This window comes from Cannabis sativa, chromosome 4, assembly GCF_029168945.1.
Source record: "Cannabis sativa cultivar Pink pepper isolate KNU-18-1 chromosome 4, ASM2916894v1, whole genome shotgun sequence".
NCBI lineage: Eukaryota > Viridiplantae > Streptophyta > Magnoliopsida > Rosales > Cannabaceae > Cannabis > Cannabis sativa.
Genome location: NC_083604.1, coordinates 72,637,425 through 72,659,714, shown reverse-complemented (window position 1 = coordinate 72,659,714; position 22,290 = coordinate 72,637,425). Strand labels below are relative to the sequence as shown.

The following is a 22,290-nucleotide window of genomic DNA, read 5'->3' as shown; positions in this document are numbered from 1 at the left end:
CTCTCTCTCTCTCTCTTTCAATATTAGGTGAAACCCGTTGAAGAGAATTATCAATACAAAATCTTCCAAATTAAGATTTTACCTTGAATCAACATATATAAATATAAATATAGAGGCCAAATATTACATTTCAATCACGATCACCACAAATGGTACAAGAGAATAAGCCACAACAAGTACATGTGCAAGATTTCTTTATGTATTTACGGCATAGCCAAATTATCAACACAAGCCCTATTACTCCAGCCACCACACCAATTACTATTCCAAATGTTTTATTTGTGTCTTTTCCAAGATCATCCGATGACGACGATGCCCCTTCTCCTCCAATATTATCACTGTTCATCATATATTAATATAATCAGAATATGGTAGGTAGCTCATCAGAGTCAGCCTCTGCTTTAATTATATATATAAATATATTTATATTAATTGAGATCTTGTGTGTTTTCAAATGTACTATATATACCTACCAATAATTATAATGTCTCACTTTTTAACATTTAATTACCAGTTCTCATACACAGACAAAATATACGGAGTAGGCGGCAAACACATTTTTTTTTATTATTATTATTTTCTTGACACAAATTAAAATATTACTTCATTTTTAATACTATGAACTTGTCCTACTTAACAACATCATGATGCACATAATTAAATCTTTAATAGGAATCATTTATCACTCATTAGGATTATTTAAAGAAATTCTGAAATGAAATAAGTTCCTCCATTATTAATAAAGCTGGCTAATTAAAGTTTTGCAAATCCATACAAATTTTAGACGATTAATAATTAAGGATTGGTAAGTTGTAACCACACCAATAGTATATATATATAAAAATATTGTATGGTATTTGTTTACTATGTACTAAAATACTGTAAAAGTGGTATAAATCAAATAGAAACATAAGGATGATATAAATCATTAATTGTGTATATTCAAATGGGTAGATTATCTAATTGATTTAAATTATTGTTATTGTGTATCAGTGGTGCGTAGTACTTTTTAGGCGTATCGTTTTACGATTGGTTAGCGATACTCTATAAAAATTATTATATTAAATTATATAAGATCGGATACTTAATTTCACTAATAACGATATTTATATGTAAGAGGCTCATTCATTTACTATTATCTAGACTATATATTTAATACAATATTTATAAAAAAAAAATACACATAATTGTAAGTGAAGAAAACTTTTTGCGCTTGAAAAACAAATACACATAATTGTAAGTGAAGAAACTTTTTGGGCTTGAAAAGTATTAATTAAGACATTTTTGCTTTTTCATAGCTACATGCTATGTGTAATTAAAATCTAAAAAATATGTCCAAAAAGAAAATCTAAAAAAAAAACAGTTTTCCTCTTTTAAAAGCTATTTACTTATTTATATATTATTTAGTTTAACTTTTGCGATTGATTCTTTTCCAATTGAATCATTTATTTATTTATTTATATATTTTAATTAATCATTTTTTGAAATATACACTTTACATAACTCATGACGGGTATTCAAGATAAACTTAGAAATATGTTGATTATATACAACCAATTCGGTATGTATTGTAAAAAAGAAAAAGAAAAAGTCATAATAATTAAATTGAGTTTTTTTATTTTTACATTTGAAAACGGTTTTTTTTTTTTTTTTTTTATTTTTATTTTTACGGAATTCTACACAAAAACGTTCATATTGCAACTAGCGCTGCAACTTAAATTGCAACAAAAAATCATATAGAAACATCGCAACTAGCCCTACAACCATTTTAAAAACCCAAATTATAAATTTAAAAAATATATATATATAAAATAATTCCCCTAATTAAATTTAGTTTGGAAGTTCTACATAAAACACTTAAAATTGTATTTTTTTTTCTCACATATATCTTTTACAGATACAATGAACAAAAACCGTCTATATTTTTATAAAAAAATTTATAAATCCGTAATTCTTTTGTTATTTTCAGATATATTTACAAAATTATCCCATTTATTTATTTTTTGTAATAAAATTATCCATGTAGTTAATTAATTTATTGTGCGTATTAATTAAAAGCAAGATTATTATATTTATAATATTACCCGTTGTTGCGAGTGGCAGGAAAACCAGAAGGGCAGAAATGGATGACGAAATCAGAAGACTGACATGTGCTTCCGCTACTCTTATCATAAACAGAAGCTTGAGCTTGAGGGCACCATTTCTTGAACAATTCCGAGTTACTATTAGAATTACAATTCCCCGCTCCCGACGCGCCGCCGCACGCGCTCTTAATAGCCAACGTAGTAGTATCGTTACCGTTACCGGTACCTGTACTTGACGACGTAACTCGGAGCTCCTTCGGAAAATACTCCGAATTCGAGTCCATGACGCATCCAACTGTCCCGCAATTTCCGGTCCCGGCGGCCCCACTTTGGGGCACCACCATCAACGGCAGGTTGTAACCGTCGGCCAGGCTTATAAGATACTTAGCGGGTCCGGCGCTGTCGGTTAAAGCGAACTCCACTGTGGTTGCCGGGGGAGATAAGTTTCCGCCGCCGCACTCCACGGAGGATGTGGCGCAGTCTCCGGTGAGGCATGTGAATTTTCCGTTGATATCGGCGGCGCAGTGGGTTCGCCCCCATAAGCGGCCCGACCAATTAGGCGGTACCGGGATGGCCTCGGAATCGGTGGGGCCGAGGGCGAAGCCGGTCGGAGTAATCAGAGGGGAACCGGAGTTTGATAGAATGGCCGGCCATACGTTGTAGTTACAATTGTTTGTGATTGTGAACGTGGCAGAATGAGTCCCTTCATGCATGTAAAAATTAATAAGTTTAAAAAGAAACTACACAATTTATTGATCATATACTATTTAAAACTATATATATATATCTATATGTATATATATACCTGATAAAAATTGAAGAAGAAGAAGAAGAGATATGAGAAGTGTAGGAGTAGTAGTAGTGAAAGCCATATTTGGTATATGAGAATATGATCACTAATTAATTGGCATAAGCTACACACTACTATACCTATCTTCTAATCTAAAGCTATGGAAAGGCTTTTCACGATTTATGCTTATATATTCAATCTTATATATAATGAACATTATTCATGCACATAGTGATATTAGTTATTATATACTTTTAGGCCGCAATATATGTTTCCACAACTAAACGATAGAGAGGGAGCCAGAGCCACTACATGTAGTAGTAGTCAAATATGAAGAAAGGAATAAATTAATATATATGTATATAATTATTTAATTCATATCGACTTTTGTTGACTCGCCACTCTTCTCATTTGGGAAATTTGAAATTATATGCATATTAGGGATTAAAATTGGTATCCTAATCTAAAACTATACATAATTTGTAAAATGGGATAACTTTTACTTAAACCCAATTTTACCCCCCTCATTTCTAAACTCTCTCTCTCTCTCTCTCTCTCTCTCTCTCTCTCTCTCTCTCTCTCTAGCGTTTGAAATTGCACCACCACGATTCCCCACTCGAACGAAGAACCCACCGAACCCACCACCCCACGGAGGGAACCCATCCACTGAGCACGCGACAAGCCTTTCCCCTTTCGGTTTTTTAATTTTTTTTTTCTTATTGATTATGGTGAAAATGTTGTTAGTTGATAGATTTAGGTTGGATATGTGCATTCTTGATTAGATCTAGGGTTAGATGGAGTAGATCTAGGGTCTGTGATCTTTCTGGGCAAGAAAATTCGATTTTCTAGTTTGATATGAGCTTGAAGATGAAGGCCCGATGCATGGCCCGATGGTCCGATGCATGGCCCGATGGTCTGATGCCATTTTGGATTTTTTAATTTTTTTTTCTATTTATAGGACTGGCCCGATGGGCCCGATGTAGGGCCCGATGGTCCGATGCATGGCCCGATGTAGGGCCCGATGGTCTGATGCCATTTTGGATTTTTTAAATTTTTTTTTCTATTTATAGGACTGGCCCGATGGGCCCGATGTAGGGCCCGATGGTTGGCCCGATGGTCAGATGCCCATTTTGGATTTTTAAAATTTTTTTTCTATTTATAGGACTGGTCCGATGGGCCCGATGGTCGGCCCGATGGTCAGATGCCCACTTTATTTTTTTTAATTTTTTTTCATTTTATAGGACTGGCCCGATGGGCCCGATGGTCAGATGACTGGCCCGATGGGCCCGATGTAGGGCCCGATGGGCCCGATGTAGGGCCCGATGTAGGGCCCGATGCCCACTTTAATTTTTTTTTTTAATTTTTTTTTTATTTTATAACAAAGAGAGAAGAAGAGAGTGGGGAGGCGGTAATGTAAATGGGGGTATTTTAGGGATATTCTAAAATGTGTCATATCCCACAAATATTAAATGTTATGTGTTTTAAAAAAAAATATTAAGTATATGTAAGTATAGAAAATCAAATTTTCCTCTCATTTTAGGGTATTCTTACAGTACACTTCCTCACCAATCAACTTTCAATCAATTTTGATTTTTGATATACTTGGAAAAAAATATTTACTTTTTTTTTTTATAGTCGTATATATATTTAAAAATATTTTATAAAATTTTAAAAAGTTAAAAATAATTTATAATACAAAATAAAATAATATTTAAATAGTTTAAGTAAAAAATAAAAAAATCAACAACATATTATTTAAAATTTATTTTCAACATATTAAATTTTTTTCATTTTTTTAAAATTTTAAATAATTACAATGTACATTATTATAAAAAAAATTAGACTAAATCTTTTCATAAATTACCACAAATGATAGAAAGACATCTACTTTTAAAAGTGTACATGCAATAGTAAAATTTTCCATTAGTCTATTATTATATATATTTATATTGAACCTTTCAATTTCATGCATGTGTATATTGTAGCGCAGAAACTTCGTGTCTCAAGCTATATATAGTTTCAACACCGCTTAGAAAGTTTATATGAAAGTCAGATTAATATAAATTGATCTAGCGCTTGTATGGCGTTGGAGAATTATTTCATCAGAGTCTTCTTCTTCTTCTTTTAATTATATTTTTTTATGTAATAATAATAATAATATTCCGTTGACTAGACCAACTCGTGATTATAATATTATAATATGTGGTAGCTAAAGAAATTCACACAAAAGTAATGACAACTTGGAAATATGAGGAACCGGCAGATCGATATGCAATGATTTGTGTTCACATGCATGAAGAGTACAAGTAAATTATGTATTTTGTTTTTCTAATTTACCTAAATATTTTATTGTTATTTTTTGTGCTGTTCATTACTACTTATTATTCCTTTTATTCAATTATTATATAATTAGAGGCTTAGGCGCTATTTATATATGAGAAATACTTCAAGGTTATAGTGTTACTTACTACTTAGTATTTTTATATCACTATTAATTTAATTAAATATTAAATTTTATATAATTTAATATAATAAATTTTAGATTATATCATTAACTAATCACAGGGCCAGATATCTAAAAGTATTAACCACTATTAATACCAATAACAATACTCCTATTTTTATATATATATATATATTTATATATATATATGCATGATAATTAAGATAATGACCGCCCACTACTCAGTCCTTAATATAAGTAACAATTGCAAATATATAGTACTATTGAGCATTGCTAAATAATTTGCTATTTAATAATTTTATAGTACTCAATAATTACCCTATAATATTCTAATATTTTGGTGTACTATTATATTATATATATACTACGGTTTTTTTGTTTTTTATGTATATATTAAAAGAGAAATTTACATAGTATACTAATTTTTGTTATTTTTTTACAAAAATACTGTCAGATGGTATTTTTTATTTTTTTTACTGTATTTTTTTATAAGTTTCATACTGCAGTATACTGTGTTAAGTTTTCACTGGTGTTCTACTGGTATTTTTTAGTTGTTCTACTTTTGTTTTGAGTTGTTATGTTTTGTGTTCTACTTGTGTTTTTATAAAAACACAATATTTTTGGAAAAAAAAAATTCGTGTGATAATATTTTTGTAAAAATTAACCAAAATTCCAGTATTTCTTATAAGTTTCCCTATTAAAATGACACAAATATATTGGATCGACCCTATAAATATTTATATAGCCCAATAACAAAATAATTTATAAAAATATCTCTTGCACTAACCATTCAGTCGCACAAACCACCTTCTTCAACAACAATAGCTTTCAGCAACCAAACCAGTAGGTCAACTGAAAGGAAACTAAACCAGACGGAGAATCACCATAAACTCTGACGACTTCACCTGAGAAAAAGACCGTAAGAAATCCAAACACATAAAATTTGGATTTATGCAAAATCAGACATAAAAACTGGTTCAAAACTAAAATTTAATCCTGAATTACGATTAAATCGAAGAAAACTAATTCTTCTAATATCAATTTTTAGATTCATAAAATTTATATTTGTCTAAAATAGATCTAGAGTTCATGATCAATATCCAAATCAAGTATAAACTAATACTAGCTAATGTATTTCTCATTGCATTAACGTTGTTTTTCAAATTTTTAATAGTAGATTTATTCATACCAAATTACGAATAACATAGAAAATTTGAATTTATTTAGAGCCATGTACATAAAAATATTGTTCTACTTTTTATGTTTCTATGTTGTTGCATTGCGGTTGCATAACATTTTACAAATGCTTTGAAACTAGATATATCAATAATTATAAACTGATAACGATACAATAGTTTTTATGATATTTGCAAGTGTTTCATATCGACAATCTAAAACAAAACTCTTTAAAAAAGTAATATATAGCATGGTTATTTTTATTAATATATTCATTTGGTTGTTATAAAGTTAGTTTGCAGAATTCTAACAGTTGTTTCTCCACATAATATTATTAAAGTACAATTGATTGTTAATCAGTGACAAAAAATACTGCAAATATTTTCATGACGATGCACATTCAATGTTTTTATTTATAGTTGCATTTAAGTTGTACATTAGTTGAATAATAGTTGTGCTACTATAATATTATTATACATTAAAAAAATAGGCACTACTACAAAAACACCCTTTAGAGGCGGTTTTTAAGCCCTTTAGGCGTCGGTTTTCGCGAAATTCGCTACCGACGCCTATCAGGGCGACGCTAAAGGGTTTATTTGAACCGACGCCATATATACCCCTATGGCGTCGGTTATTAGCTAGGAACCGACGCCATAGGGGTATATATGGCGTCGGTTCCTAGCCAATAACCGACGCCATATGTGGCGTAGGAACCGACGCCAAAACTCCTCAGATTTTAGTTTTTTTCATTTTTTTTTAATTTAATTATATTATTTGAATTTTATATTTATTAATTTATATATTATTTTATTTAATTTAAATTACATATTTATTTAAATTTTAAATTACATATTTATTTAATTTAATTATATATTAATTACATTTTAAATTAAATAGTAATTAAATTTGGGTAAAAACATAATTTGATTTCATAAAAATAATTAAATATTACACAAACATGTAAAATTAGTTAAAAATATTAATAAGTTAATAAATCTAATTACAAGTTAATCTATAAAAATTACATAATGAAGAAAAATTCTTCGACCTTTGAACCTCAATCGTCACCGTGAATCACCGCCATCAATTGTTCGATCCACTTTCGCTGTAGTGGTAAAATTTCTGTTTTTGGATCGTATTGCTTCTTACCCCCAAACTGTTAAAAAAATTAAAAATTTATATTAGTTTATGTATATGTATATTATATATTTGTTATTATAAAATTTATATACTATGATCAATAATTAAAACTTACAAACTTTTGATCTTCTATGTAACGGTTGGGGTTGGCACGTGCGACGATGTCAGTGATATATTTCAAAACATAAAAACCGCATTCTTGGCTTGTAGGTTGTCTTGGACAGTTTGCTTGTGAAATTCCTTGCCACGGGCCAAGATACTGATGTGCGTCCCCTATATACATGAATGCCCTGTTTGGAAAAATTATATTAGCATTTCAATTCGTTAGTTAATTTAAATTCGTTACATAAGAAGTCATTAAATAATTACCTTCCGATCATTTGTTCTATTTCTTCGGGAATTGGGCGGCCTTTTAGAGGGTTTAAATGGATAATTTTCTTTGGCGCAACCACCACTAGCGTCCAATGCATCCTAGAAAATTATATTGGAATATAAGTAAGATAGTATAAAAATAATTTGAAGACATAATATAGAAATGAACAATTAGCACTAAAGAATTTAATAAAGTTTACCCGATATTCCAAGGAATAAAGAACATTTGGTGGTTGCTGTTCATTAATGATAACCAATTAGCCAATCGTCTTGCCGCATCGTCAAAAGACTGACTCTGTTCTTCATCGCTGATCCCATGCACTGTGAGAAGCTCTGGGTCGTAAAACTTGAAAATTTTTCTCAGACCGTTGATGCTCTCCCATATGTGCCTGCCAAAAAAAAGTGTTAGTGCCTTATAATAATTTAACTATAATTTGATATAAGGTTAATTAGATTAAAGAAGAGTATACATCATTCCAAACAGCATTCCCTGGTTGCCGATGTAGTTACACGTAGCAACCTGCTGCAAATCCTCTCCAGATAAAATGATCTGGGTACGCGGTGCAATGAATCCTCGGGGGACAGAAATTGTGATTATATCACGTTTATCTTTTAGCCTTAGGAATTCATGAATCATCCATTTTAGCGAATTAGGGATCAACGCCATCTTCTCTTCCGTGAACAACTCATCTTCCCGTGCACCACGGCTTTGTGGAGAAAGCATCGGAGCTTTCCCCTTTGACGCATCACGTCTTGAGGGCGGTTGAGCGAGTGGACCCTAAACAAAACAGAACATAATATATATATATATCAAATTTTATCTAAATTCTACCGAAATTTCGGCAGCATAACGGTTGTAATTGAATGACCCCAAAAATTTTGAACATGGCTGTATAACGACAAATAACACATATATAACAGTAGTTTGTTCATCCATCCCACCGCAAAGACATATATTCGCAGAACCTACTTCACTACGGATGAATATTGAAGATATTCAAACTCCACTAATCATTAATAATTAATTTCAGTTGAGAAGTTACCTGGGTTGTTAAAATTAAGTGTTTAGGCCAAGGAAGGAACATCTGGTACACGTCCCTAACATATCTGAACTCTTCAAGTGGGACTGGGATTTCGCCGTCCTCTTGCAGGATTTCCGAAACCATGATCCGAGCATGTGAATCATCGTAATCCTGGCAGTGAACTTTGATCTTACCCACATGCTCGTACAAATACCCTCGGGCCACAATATTGTCGATGTTGTCAGAGCAGAGATGTACTTGCTGATTAAGGGCCGCATGGTCATCAAAATTGTATAGGATACCTTGGTCGTTGAGGGAAATGAACTCCTCAGCATAAATTTGTGGTTGTACCTCATCCTGAGGAGCGTATGGTTGTGGAACATACGCCTCACCAGCCACCTCTCCTTCTTCCTCTCTTGTTCGGCGGCGTTCCTCTGCTCGCTTAAGGGATTGGACTTCGGCTTTTAATTGTTCAATCTCCTTCGCTTGCCGAGCCACAACATCAGACACTTCCCTTTTCTTCCTGCCGAACAGTTGAGATGCCCTGGTCAGGAACCTACAAATCATAAAATGCAAATTAGCAACGATTTCATTTGTGTAACTAAATAAATAACATTTGAAGTAATAGCATACCCAGCAGCCCTGACACGTCCAGATGCTGCGGTGTCCCGAGCGCCTGCATGAGGATATCGTTTTGGCCCTGGACCTGAATTTGTCCCTGACTAAGCTTCTCCTCTAATTGAGCCTAATGCACGCATATATTCAAGCAATTAGTATATGAATTATATACACTAACTCATGAGTAGAACTCAATTAAGGATTAATATATACTTACTATCTTCTCGGCAATTTCCTTGTCGTAATCAGTGACAAGTTTTCTACTCTTGGTACGAGATTTAATCCAAACACGGTGGCGGGGAGGATCTGCAACTTCGAGGTCCTTTTTCTACATAACGTTATAACAATGAAATGAGTACCAATTAAATTGTATAGCACATTATAGCACATTAAATTTTTAGTATTACTTACCACAGCTTCCCGTACGTTCACCATTCCACTCCGACCACTTCGATGTCTGGATTGAATTTTTGAGGAACGTTCACGTTGCACCTTACTCAATTCCTACAATGCCAAAAAAATACATTAGATACATGTACTTGTATTTAAGAGTTTATCTTAGTGTTAATATAATTAGCGTACCAGAAATTCAGGAGTTAGTCTACTTTCAACAAATTTGCACCAATCGGCGGCGTCGATCTCCGGTGCTTTTCGGGGACTTGTGCCGGTCGTCCCGCATCATTCTCTTTCAACGCGGGCATTATGATGTCTTTTGTCATCCTATTCTTGAAGTCTTTCATTAACTTCCCAGCTAGGATGAGACAATCATGTTTGAAGGTGTCCGACACAATGAACCCCGTCTATTTTGAAGGAAAACAAACACGGTTAGAGTCAACATTTGGAGTAATAGAAAAACAAATCAAAATTCTAACAAATAATAGCTTACCTGAATGTCTTTCCAAACTTTATTTTTCAGAGTCTGGTTGACTTCTTTCCAATTTTTATAAGCCAACCCTATTGTCTGCCGACATCTGACTCCCAGAGTGGATACGAGCTTCGCGTAGCTTTTTCCACAGTATTGACCTTTATCATTAACTTCGAGGGCCACTCTTTTGCCCTGATCCATTAGTTTGGATATTTCATTCATTTGCGTCGGCCCTCGTGTAGGTATTGTGGTTGGACACTCATTTTCTGCTCCCGAATCAGATCCTGATTCTGAGTTCGCCATGTCTACACCATTAACAAACAAACATCAAAGTTAGCTACATATATAACAAGTAGTGTATATGAAATATTAAAAGCATAAACAAATTGTTAAGTATTCAGGACCATTCACAACCACAATATAAAGTAATGAAGATATCAAGTTACCAATTAGACACGTTTTCTTTTCTTTTTTTGTTTATGTTTGCCTGAATCACAATTGACCCATATTCCCTCATTGATATCGTTTCTAATGTATTCAGCGTCGTCTTCCTCAATGTTACGATCAATTCCCATGAGTTGCTCATGAATTGGTTGTCCAACAATGAAGTCATCGTAACATAAGTCAGCATTCTCCTCATCCTCTTCAGTCTCTAAGAACCTCCTCTCTGGTGTCGATAAAACAATAGACCATTTATCATTAGCCGGATCAGAAATGTAAAAAACTTGAGCTGCTTGGCTAGCCATGATGAATGGATCATTCTTGCTTCCTCTCTTACTTAAATCAACCAAAGTAAAACCAAGCTCGTCGGTTTTTACTCCAACGTTGTTGTCAACCCAAGAACACTTAAAAAGTGGAATTCGGAACGCAAAATAATTGAGCTCCCATATTTCTTCAATGACCCCGTAATACGTCATAGTACCTAAAACAGGGTTTCTATCTTTTGCACTTGCAAAGTGCATAGTTTCTGCGACGATACGTATACCACTATTTTGAACCTCTCGAGCATCATCTCTTGACTTTGTATGAAAACGTTTACCCCTTACAATGTACGCTTCATGCTTTGCAACCGCAAAAGTTGGTCCAAGGGCAATACGACTCAACACATCAGATACTCCATGATTCGGTTCGTTCAACTTTGCTATAATGGTATTCCTTAACCACCCAATGAAAGTTTGACGATGTTGGTCTGCAACCCATTTTTGTTTATTTTTTTGATTTCTTGGAACCATTGATTGTAACAGCTCCATATGGTCACTGTAAAACAAGTAAGATAAATCAAGTTGTTGTTCATCGTGACTTAAGTAATGTTAATCAAACAAAAGGTACTTACGTTATATATGGTTGAACCTCTGCGTTATTGTTCATCACGACTAATTGAGCTTGATCTAGTTCAAGCTTGGACACTGTGACCATTGTCCCTTTGCCCCTTAATCCTCTATCAACATCATCTGGGTCAGTTCTTGGTTTGCTAATTCCTATTGCCTCAACTCCAGCCATGTACTCTGAACAAAATTCCACAGCCTCTTCAGATATGTAGCACTCAACCATACATGCTTCTGGCCGATAGTGGTTACGCACATAACTTTTAAGTACCTTCATATTTCTTTCAAATGGATACATCCATCTCGCCCACACCGCCCACACAGCCTTGCTTCTCTCACTAGATGAACCATTAAATGGATCATGATGTCGAAAAAAGATGGCGGAAAAAACTTTTCCAGGTTGCACAATGTTTTGACTACATGTTCATGTAATGCATCTAACTTATCCAATTCTAATTCCTTCCCGCACAACTTATTAAAGAAAATGCAAACATGTGTCAAACACTCTCGAACATTTTTTGGCAAGACTGATCTAATGGCAATTGGAAGTAGATGTTGCATTAACGCATGACAATCATGTGATTTCAGACCCATTAGTTTCAATTCAGTCTCATTCACCAAGTTTTTGATGTTAGACGAGTAACCATCGGGTACTTTCATATTTGCAAGTGATTTGCAAACTGTTTGTTTCTCTTTTTGGATAAAGTGAAACAAGCAGTGAGGCAAATATAAACGTTCACCTTTCTTCTCAAAGCGTGCCGTAGATTGTCGTATACCCATTTCAACGAGATCTAAACGACTATTTAGACCGTCCTTAGTTTTACCGGGAATATCAAGTAAGGTACCAATAATACTCTCACACACATTTTTTTCAATATGCATGACATCCAAACAATGTCGAACTAGTAGACTTTTCCAATATGGAAGACGAAAGAAGATTGACTTTCTTTGAAAACAACCATTAGTTTTTTTATTTTTTTGCGTCTTTCCATACTTAAAATCTACAAGTTGAACTTGTTGGAGAATTTGTTCCCCAGACAGTGGCAAAGGAGCCATATCACCCTCTTCAGTACCATCGAATGCTTTCTTCTTCCGTCTATCAGGATGATTTGCAGGCAAGTACCGTCTGTGACCCATATAACACATCTTGTGTCCATTTTCCAAGCGACGAGCCGATGTGTTAGTGCAACAAATCGGACAACCTTCGTAACCTTTTGTGCTTAAGCCTGATAAATTACTATAAGCAGGGAAATCACTGACAGTCCACAACAACACAGCTTTCAGATTAAAAAATTCTTTTTTAAAACCATCATAGACCTGAACCCCGTTCTCATACAATTCTATTAAATCGTCAATCAATGGTTCCAAATATACATCGATATTATGTCCAGGTTGTTGCGGGCCTGATATCATTAAAGAAAGCATGTTAAATTTCCTCTTCATCACTAACCAGGGAGGAAGATTGTACATAACTAGGAAGACAGGCCATGAACTATGACGACTACTTAGAGATCTATGTGGATTTACTCCATCCGCAGACAGACCGAGACGAATGTGTCTTGGTTCAGATTTGAATTCAGGATTTATGTAGTTTACTTTTTTCCAAGCTTGGGAATCTGCAGGATGTCTAAGTTTTCCATCTTTCACTCTCTTGGTCTCATGCCAAATCAAATTTTCAGAATGTTCTGCACTACGATATAATCGTTTCAGTCGCGGAATCAAAGGCATGTACCACATCACTTTTTGGGGGATAAGTTTCCTATTCTCCTTACTCTTGTTTACTTTATGGCGGGATAAACCGCAAGTCGGGCAATAATTCATGTATGCATATTCCTTACGATATAAAATGCAATCGTTCGGACATGCATGAATTTTTTCATACTTCAATCCTATAGAATTTAACGTTTTTTTCACTTCATAAGTAGATTCCGGAAAGCAGTTGGCAAATGGTAAGATATCTTTAAAAGCAGCTAAAAATTGAGTAAAACATTTATCGCTCACTCCATTTTCTGCTTTTATGTTGTAAAACTTTACCATTGTTGGTAATCTTAGTTTTTTACAACCATCGAACAGAGGTTTATCAACATCACTAAGAAAATTATCGAATTTCTCAGGATCATTAAGAAATTCCTCCTGTGCTTCGTTAAGCAAGTCCAATGGATAATCATCGAAATCATTACCCTCGATATCATCTACCCCCGCTTTCCTAATGGATATGGATCATTAGGTAAATGTTCGCCATGGTAATACCAATTAGTATAACTTCTATTGAAACCTCGTAAATACACATGGTCCTTAATCATTGTAATATTCCCTTTAGATACATTACAACAATCTACACACGGACAATGAATACGATCGTGATTTGTAGAATTCTTTAAGGCAAACTCTAAAAATGCATCGAACCCTACTTGAAATCGCAGTGTGTCTCTCTCCTCACGCATCCATGATTTATCCATAACAAAAATCCTATCCAAAAAAATTCAGTATTTAGTAACTACTTATAGCTAGTTACTAATTACACAATGTAACTAACTAAGTTTCTCACAATTTATTCATATTAATTTATAAATTACTCAAATTCTCGTTTTAGATTAGTTCATATTATTAGGTTGTTTTGTTGATTAGAATGTTATTAAAATGTTAAATATTTTTAATAAATAAAATTGAGGGGAAAAATTTTTGGTAAAGCAATAAAGGTATTAACTAATATTTTCCCCTTTTAATTAACTTTTGCTCTTTATTTTCTTTGAAAAATAAAAATCCACATTGAACCTCTCAAATGAAAGAAAAAAATAAAAAAAGAAGGATTTTATATGTTTATTTTGTTAATTTATTTAGTAACTAATTATATCTAGTTACTAATTACACAATGTAACTAACTAAGTCTCTCACACAATTTATTCATATTAATCTAAAAATTACTCAAATTTTCGTTTTACATTAGTTCATGTTATTAGGTTGTTTAGTTGATTATAATGTTGGTAAAATTAAAAAGTTTTCATAAATGTGAATATTATTATTTTTTATGTGACCTAACTTCTTATTACTATGTTATAATTAACTATATTATGAATGGTTTTAGTAAGATTTATCCTAATTCTACCGAAATTTCGGCAGCATAACGGCTGTAATTGGACGTTCCCAAAAATTTTACAAGTGCCTAAAATAACAAACAAAACAGATAAACAATACAAAATTAATCCACCCATCCGACCGCAGTACATGTATTCGCAGAACCTACTTCACTACGGATGAATATTTAAGATATTCAAACTCAACTAACATGCATTGATAATTAATTATATATTAAGAAAAAGTTAGTAAAAGTATATACCTATAATTGCAAGCCCAAATACGCTACACACAAAATTATGCCGAACCCCTATAATATAAAGAAATACAACGAAATTACAAAATTAATTATTTCATAACTTATAACTAGTTATAAAAAATTGTAACAAGTTACTTAGTTACTAAATTATACATACATATATATAATCAATTATATCTCACACTATTATCTCAAAAAAATAAAATTATATCACACACTAATTCCATTTTAAAATTTTTATTTCTAAACTAATGAAATCCCTCCAATGTCATTTTATTCACAATAAATATATATTGCAAAAAATATATAAAATACAATTACAAAATTTATTTTCATAAAAAATATACACACACTATATACACACACACAATATATACACACATTATATACAAATATTCAATAAAATATACAAATACATATATATACTAGGTATAAATTATTACCTAATAACCGCAATCCGACGACCACCGTAAAAAATCCCGACACTATACACATAAAACACAATAATATTACTAATAAAATAAAAAAACTCAAATAATAATTTACAAAAACAAAAAATAAAACAATATACATAATACAATAAGAATAGAAGCAATATTTATACCTTAAACGAGGTTGAGATTGAACAATTTCTCAACAAAAATGGGTGGCCGGATTTCACACCCAAAATTTACTATTTGGGTTCGGATGAAGCTTTTAGAGGCTAAAAAATCAGAACTTTTTAGGTGTATGTTATTAAGTATCGAAAATGGAGGATTTTAAAAAAAAATGGGCTGAAATGGTTGAGAAATGAGGGAGATAGGGTGGGGAGAAGGTGGTGGAGGCGAGGGTTTTGGCTGAGAAATAGGGTCTCTGGTTTTTCTGGGTTGATGAGTGAAGTGGGGAGGAAGAAGGAAGGTCGAGCAAAGGGATATACCCTGATCGACCCTATGGCGTCGGTTCCTTCATAGGAACCGACGGCATAGGGTACACGTGTCAGGTTTTCGTGTACCCTATGCCGTCGGTTCCTATGAAGGAACCGACGGCATAGGGTATTTCAGAAAAAAAAAATAAAAATTAATTTCCAACCGCCTCTAAATGGTATAATGCAATTTTATACCTACGGTTTTTATCAAAAAACCGCCTCTAAATGTCAATTTCGAACATACCGGGTATTTTCACACCCTTTAGCTTCCCTTTTTATAAATGGGGTTGAAAAAACTGCCTCTAAAGGCTAACATTGTAGTAGTGAGGGCTCAAAATTGGCAATACATGACTCGTTCTAGAGAAAACTCAATTGTGGTAAATTTTGTTTGTATTACATGGGGGCATTATTATTAGCTGTTTTAAGATTTAATATTAGTTGTCTCACAGTAAATATAACTGTTGCATTACAATTTCATAACAGTTATCTCATAGTTGACTTACATTGCTTAAATTTTTATACTGTCAAGAAAAAGACACAATTCCCTTTCTCATATTTGGCAATGGATAGTTTGATCAAGGAATAAATTATGTAAATTATGAAGCTACTGGCCAATACATTTCAATAGAGTGTAAATATGAAGAACTAGTACACATGCTGAAATAGGTGTTGGAATGCAACTAAAACAAGTACTCAACTGTAATTGAAATACCAAGTGAAAGAAGGACACAAATCGTTAAGGATAAATGACGATCCAAGCTTATTCTTCTAAATACAACTAAAATTAAAAGAACCTTACTTCACAAGTTATTCTTTGTGTATGAACATAGTCAGCAACACAACAACAATCAACATCACATTTCTTATTACTAAAATAGCACAATTTTTAAGGTCCAAGATAAATGTTACCATGGGAACTCAAACTCTCAAGAACAACCAAATGAGAAATTTTATGTAAAATATTTTAGCCAACTACACATACACTCGATAGTATAATTAATTAGTCATTTAAAAAATAAAAAATAATCAATACTTTTGTATATATATAAAAATTATAATAGTAAATATATATACATATCTTATACCAACAATAGTTTAAAATTATAAATTTCAAGAAATAATAAAATTTTCTTATGATATTACTAATATATGTAAAATCTATATTTTTTGAAATAGAATTTCATGTCTATTCATTCTCTTCAGGAAATGATATTTGAATATTCTAAATATACAATAAATTTACAATTAAAATATGTGTACAATTCACAATATTCTATTCAATAGTCAAATATAATTTTACCTTGACTATAAGTGTGTCCATTTTATAGGTACGTGCTGTGGTATTTTCAACACGCAAGTATACATATCATTAACAAGTTATAGACTCACAAAGAGTGAGGTCGATCCCACAAGGATTGTAGTTAAGTACTTTAAAATTAAACATTTACTTCTATTTGATTATATAAAATTTTAAGAGAAAATTAAAACTAGAAAATAATAAAAACAGTAAAAATAAGAAGCAGGTAAATTAATAAGAAAATTAACGATGAATAAAAGTTAGGACTTTCAATTTCGATTGTATATATTGATTATGGTTTAATATGATTATATTCCTATTACCAAATTCTATGCAATAGTAGGTTTACTAAGGTAATTTATAGTCTTCTTAAATATATAAAGCTCAATTACATGCAAAATTTCTAATTTCGTGATAAATTAAACATGTAAAAGGCATTAAACATAAAAATCTTATAAGCTATCCAAATCATATAGGTACTCTCGTCCTATATCAAAATTTGGTTCTATTTAACTAAAGAATAATTGACACTCACTTATCAGATTTTGTATCAAAATCATAAATAATTAATTGATGGTGAGACAATTAAAACAAATTAAGTACGAATGAAATTGAACATATAGAAATTGAGGGGAAATTAAATCATATTAAAACCAAAAATCAATGTAAAACAATATCCATCTAAACCCGGCCTAATGAGCTGTTTAGCTACTCATGCTCATCGTAGTAATTTCACACATATTAATTTAGAATAGAACAAAAAAAATAGAAAAGAAAAGAATGTTGAATACTCTCACGAGAAAGCCTTCAATATCAATTTTGCTCTCCAAAATTCGTACTCCTTGATTGCCTATTAAAAACTATTAAAGTCCACTTCTTTTATAGCCAAAAAATGATAAAAAAAATAAAAGACGCTGAAAAATTATTTTTTTCCAAGATTAGGAGGGGCAGGCCGCAGTATGGGATTTCCATGCCTAGGCATGACCCCCTTTATTTGGGCAGTGAGTTTTCTATTGCATCAACTGATAGTATTTTGGCCATAACTCTCTCGATATTGCTCAAAATTAGACGATTCAAGATGTTCCGGAAAGATAAAAGAGAGATCTAAAAGTTTTATGTTTTGACTTATTCTAAAATCTGATCAAAAAATAGTTTAATTCAGGCTTGAAGTTTTAGCTTTATTTCCTTGCACAATTTTCTCTATTTTTTAGATCATCTTTTTGTGAGATTTGACCAATTTATCCATTCCAAGTGTCGAAACCTGAAATTAACGAAAGCGCAATTCTATTCCAAAAAGTGATAATAAAGAAGAAAGTTAACTCTAAAAATAACATAAATAATAGGCTAAAAATATCCTAAAAAATTCCCTAAAACTAAATCCTTACTCGCCCTCGAGTAACTAACAACTAAAAATAACACAACCTAAATGAAACAACTGAAATATGAGCAATTTTCGAGTAAGATAAATAACATGGTTATGAACAAAAATTTTACCTATAATAATCTAGAATTTCATTTCAATCACACTCTTGATCCACCTCAATCTTTTATTCAGTTCATGAAACCATTATTAACACTTAACTAATAGTTGAAACAATTTATGCATGTCAATTACAACCATCAATCCACTAAGCCAAAATATTTTATAAGCTTGCAATACTTACTATTCTCCGCTAATATAAATTAATGCACAACCAAGTGTCAAAAGGTCTTTCTAGGCTTAGGTACGTGTAGACAGAATGGTCATTTAGGCTCACATATACCATAATCCAATCAATTCACCCCATAACTTTCACAAATGCACCCGGTATCCCTTTTTTTTCTAATTACATGAGATTTTTTTTTAACAATATTACAACAACTTGATTTTTATTTATTTTTTTCCTCTTTTTTTTTCTATGAATTTTTTTCTTCAAATTTGACACTTATTGTCAGATTTTTTTTTTCTATTTCAAGTTGTTGCCAATCAATTTTTTTTTTCATATTCTCTCAATTTTTACCTTTTTCCACATACATATAACAAACTTTCTATCCAAATTTCCTCAAATTAAAGATTCCCATATGGTATAATTATGGTTAAATTTTTGATATTAATGGGTTTATCTTATTTAGGCTCAATATTAATGGGTTTATCTTATTTAGGCTCAATATTAATGGGTTTATCTTATTTAGGCTCAAAATGTGTAGAAACAAAGAATAGGTTAAGGCTCAAAAAGGTAACTAGGATAAAATTATAGGGATGACTTGAAAGGCACAATCGATCCAAAGAATGTCTAAATTACTTTCTTAGTCATGCATAACTTATTATTTCGACTCAAATAGTAAGCAAGCAAGTAAGTTCTAGAATTTTTTAAATAACTTTTCACATTTCACAATTAGCATACATAAACCAATTCAATTGCTAGAAAATTTACTTATTATGATTCCGTGTTCTTTTAAAGCACAAAATTAAAACTAGCTCAAGAATGTAATATCACAAAGCACACGAATTTTTTGAAAAATAAATGAAATTTTCAAATCATGTTATCTACTTACTTTCAAATTGACTCACATTTAGTAAATTGACTCAAAACAAAGAAACAACCAAAAACTAAAAATTTAAAAACCAATTAAAATTAAATATTTAAGTTCACCCCCAAACTAATAAAGTGACACATTGTCCCTAATGTGACACTAAAAAGAAAGAAATGGGAACTTACCTGAGCGCCACATCAACAAGCGATTGATACCCATAATAAGCTTGGCATGCGACGAGTTTGAACCAAAAGCAGCGCTAACAACACAAGACTTTGGATGATGAGCTTAGGAAGAAGCATGTCGTAGCTCGTAGAGGATATAATATGGTGGGAATGGTGTTGATGAAAAATAGAGATCCATTGGTGGTATATAAGTCAATATCATTGATGAATTCGAATCAATGATGCCATGTGCATCCTCATCCTACAATGTCAGATTATCTACACTTTCATCTAATGGATAACCGACCAAACCGATCCAATTATCATCCAATGGTCATCCAATTATATTTATACATTTTTCAAATACATTTATAATTTTATATATTTAATATATTAAATTTAAAAAATATATATTAATTGATTTAATATACATTTAACACATGAGATTAAAGAAAAAAAAATTTAGATCTAAAATATTAATTCTCATCTTCTTAAACATTAATAAAATTGTTAATGCGTATTTAATAAGTTTTATTATATATATATATATATATATATTTTTCTCTTTAATGAAATCAACTTAAATGGTAACTAAAATGAATTGGATGGATCCAATTCAATCTAATAAAAAACCAGTTAATGCATCTAATGGTTGGAACCGATCCAATCTAATTTATCCATTGGATAGGATCGGATCGGGTGACTCAAATTCGATTGGATTGGATGACAAAATTTAATATCCAATAAATAATTAGATTAAATCGGTTGGATCTAAATCCATTGAATGTGATACAATGAACACCCCTAACTAAAGGTAGTTATTTTTTATAGTGACACAAAGAGAAAAACAGAATGAGAGAGTGAATGAGATTTTTCTTAGTAGTTTATTCCAATAGGTTGAACTTCTATTTATACAAAAATATGACTAGAATAATGAGAAACTAAATCAATAAAATAAAGAAAAATATAATTAAATATTTATTATGATAATTAATTTGGTGATTAAGACATTCATTAATAATATTTTATAACAAATAATAGAATAGTATAATATTGGTGTGTAATATGTATTCTTTTAAGTAGTTGTTGTGTGTTCTCAGCTTTCAATAATGTTACATGGTTAATTTTTTTTTCTTCCTGAAGGAGTTAATGTTACACGTTTAAATGTGGAATCAAATATTTCGAGCACAATTGTATATTTATTGAGTGTGAAAATTAAATATATTCAACTAGTAGGTTCATCACTTATGTAATATCAATTAAATTTCCTTTCAAAAAAAAAAAACACAATTAAATCTAACCTAATTAATCAATACTATTCAAATTTATATGTGTACTTGTTGTACTCATAAATATTGCACTTTCAAGCATAATTTTTGGAATTGGAGCACACACAGAGAGTGAGTCGTTGTTATAATGTTATTATCAATTAAGAAGGACAGGTGGGGAGAGCTATATGCTATTCGCACCAATAATAAATGGGAGAACAAAAGGATTCTTTTGACTATCATTCTATTTTATTTGTTTTATTTCTACCTACGAATTAGAAAAAAGCATTGCTATTAGAAAAAAGAGGATCGATCCTTACAAAACAATCCAAGAAAAAGAAGACCCAAGACTTTCTTTTTTTAAAAAAATTCTTCTAATAATATATATCTTCATTAATTTCTCCTAAAAAGAAAGGGGTTACAATTTCACATGATAACTAAGTCAATAATAATATGCAACTCTCCACTCACATGCATGTCTGAGATATTATTACAATAGAAGAAAATTAAAATATTATATACAATTATATTACAATATAATACAAAAATAAACAAAGAGATTAAATGAATATTACAATAAATATAATATACAATATATATATACACTTATATATATTATATATAAAAAAGTAGAAGAAAATATATATAAATATATATGTATAAAACCACTCATAACTTTAAGTTGTAGAATAGTAGGGATCATCATGACTTGAACAAGGTATTACACATATACCCAAAAGTTTATTTCTCCCCATCTCTAAGCACTAAGGGAATGAAAATAGTTTTGAAAATTATCAAGCCTTTTAAGATTTTCTAACAAAGTGCTTTCTTGATATAAAATTTGATCTCCCAAATGAGCACATTAGACTCTTTTATATAGTGTTTAGGTGATTACACTTAGAAATATTCAAACACATCATCTCATTTCTCTCATGGAATGAGCATTAATATAA

The 22,290-nt window shown here is 31.4% G+C and overlaps 1 protein-coding gene across 1 annotated transcript; it reads right to left on the bottom strand.

The window, feature by feature from the left end:
• Positions 1-37: 37 nt before the first annotated feature.
• On the bottom strand, positions 38-3,203 carry LOC115712048 (thaumatin-like protein 1a). The gene is made up of 3 exons (XM_030640256.2): positions 2,890-3,203; positions 2,085-2,787; positions 38-338 (listed from the first exon to the last, which is right to left on the bottom strand). Exons 1-3 carry the CDS (start codon positions 2,954-2,956, stop codon positions 131-133), a joined length of 978 nt encoding a protein of 325 aa, XP_030496116.2. The 5' UTR covers positions 2,957-3,203; the 3' UTR covers positions 38-130.
• Positions 3,204-22,290: the final 19,087 nt, after the last annotated feature.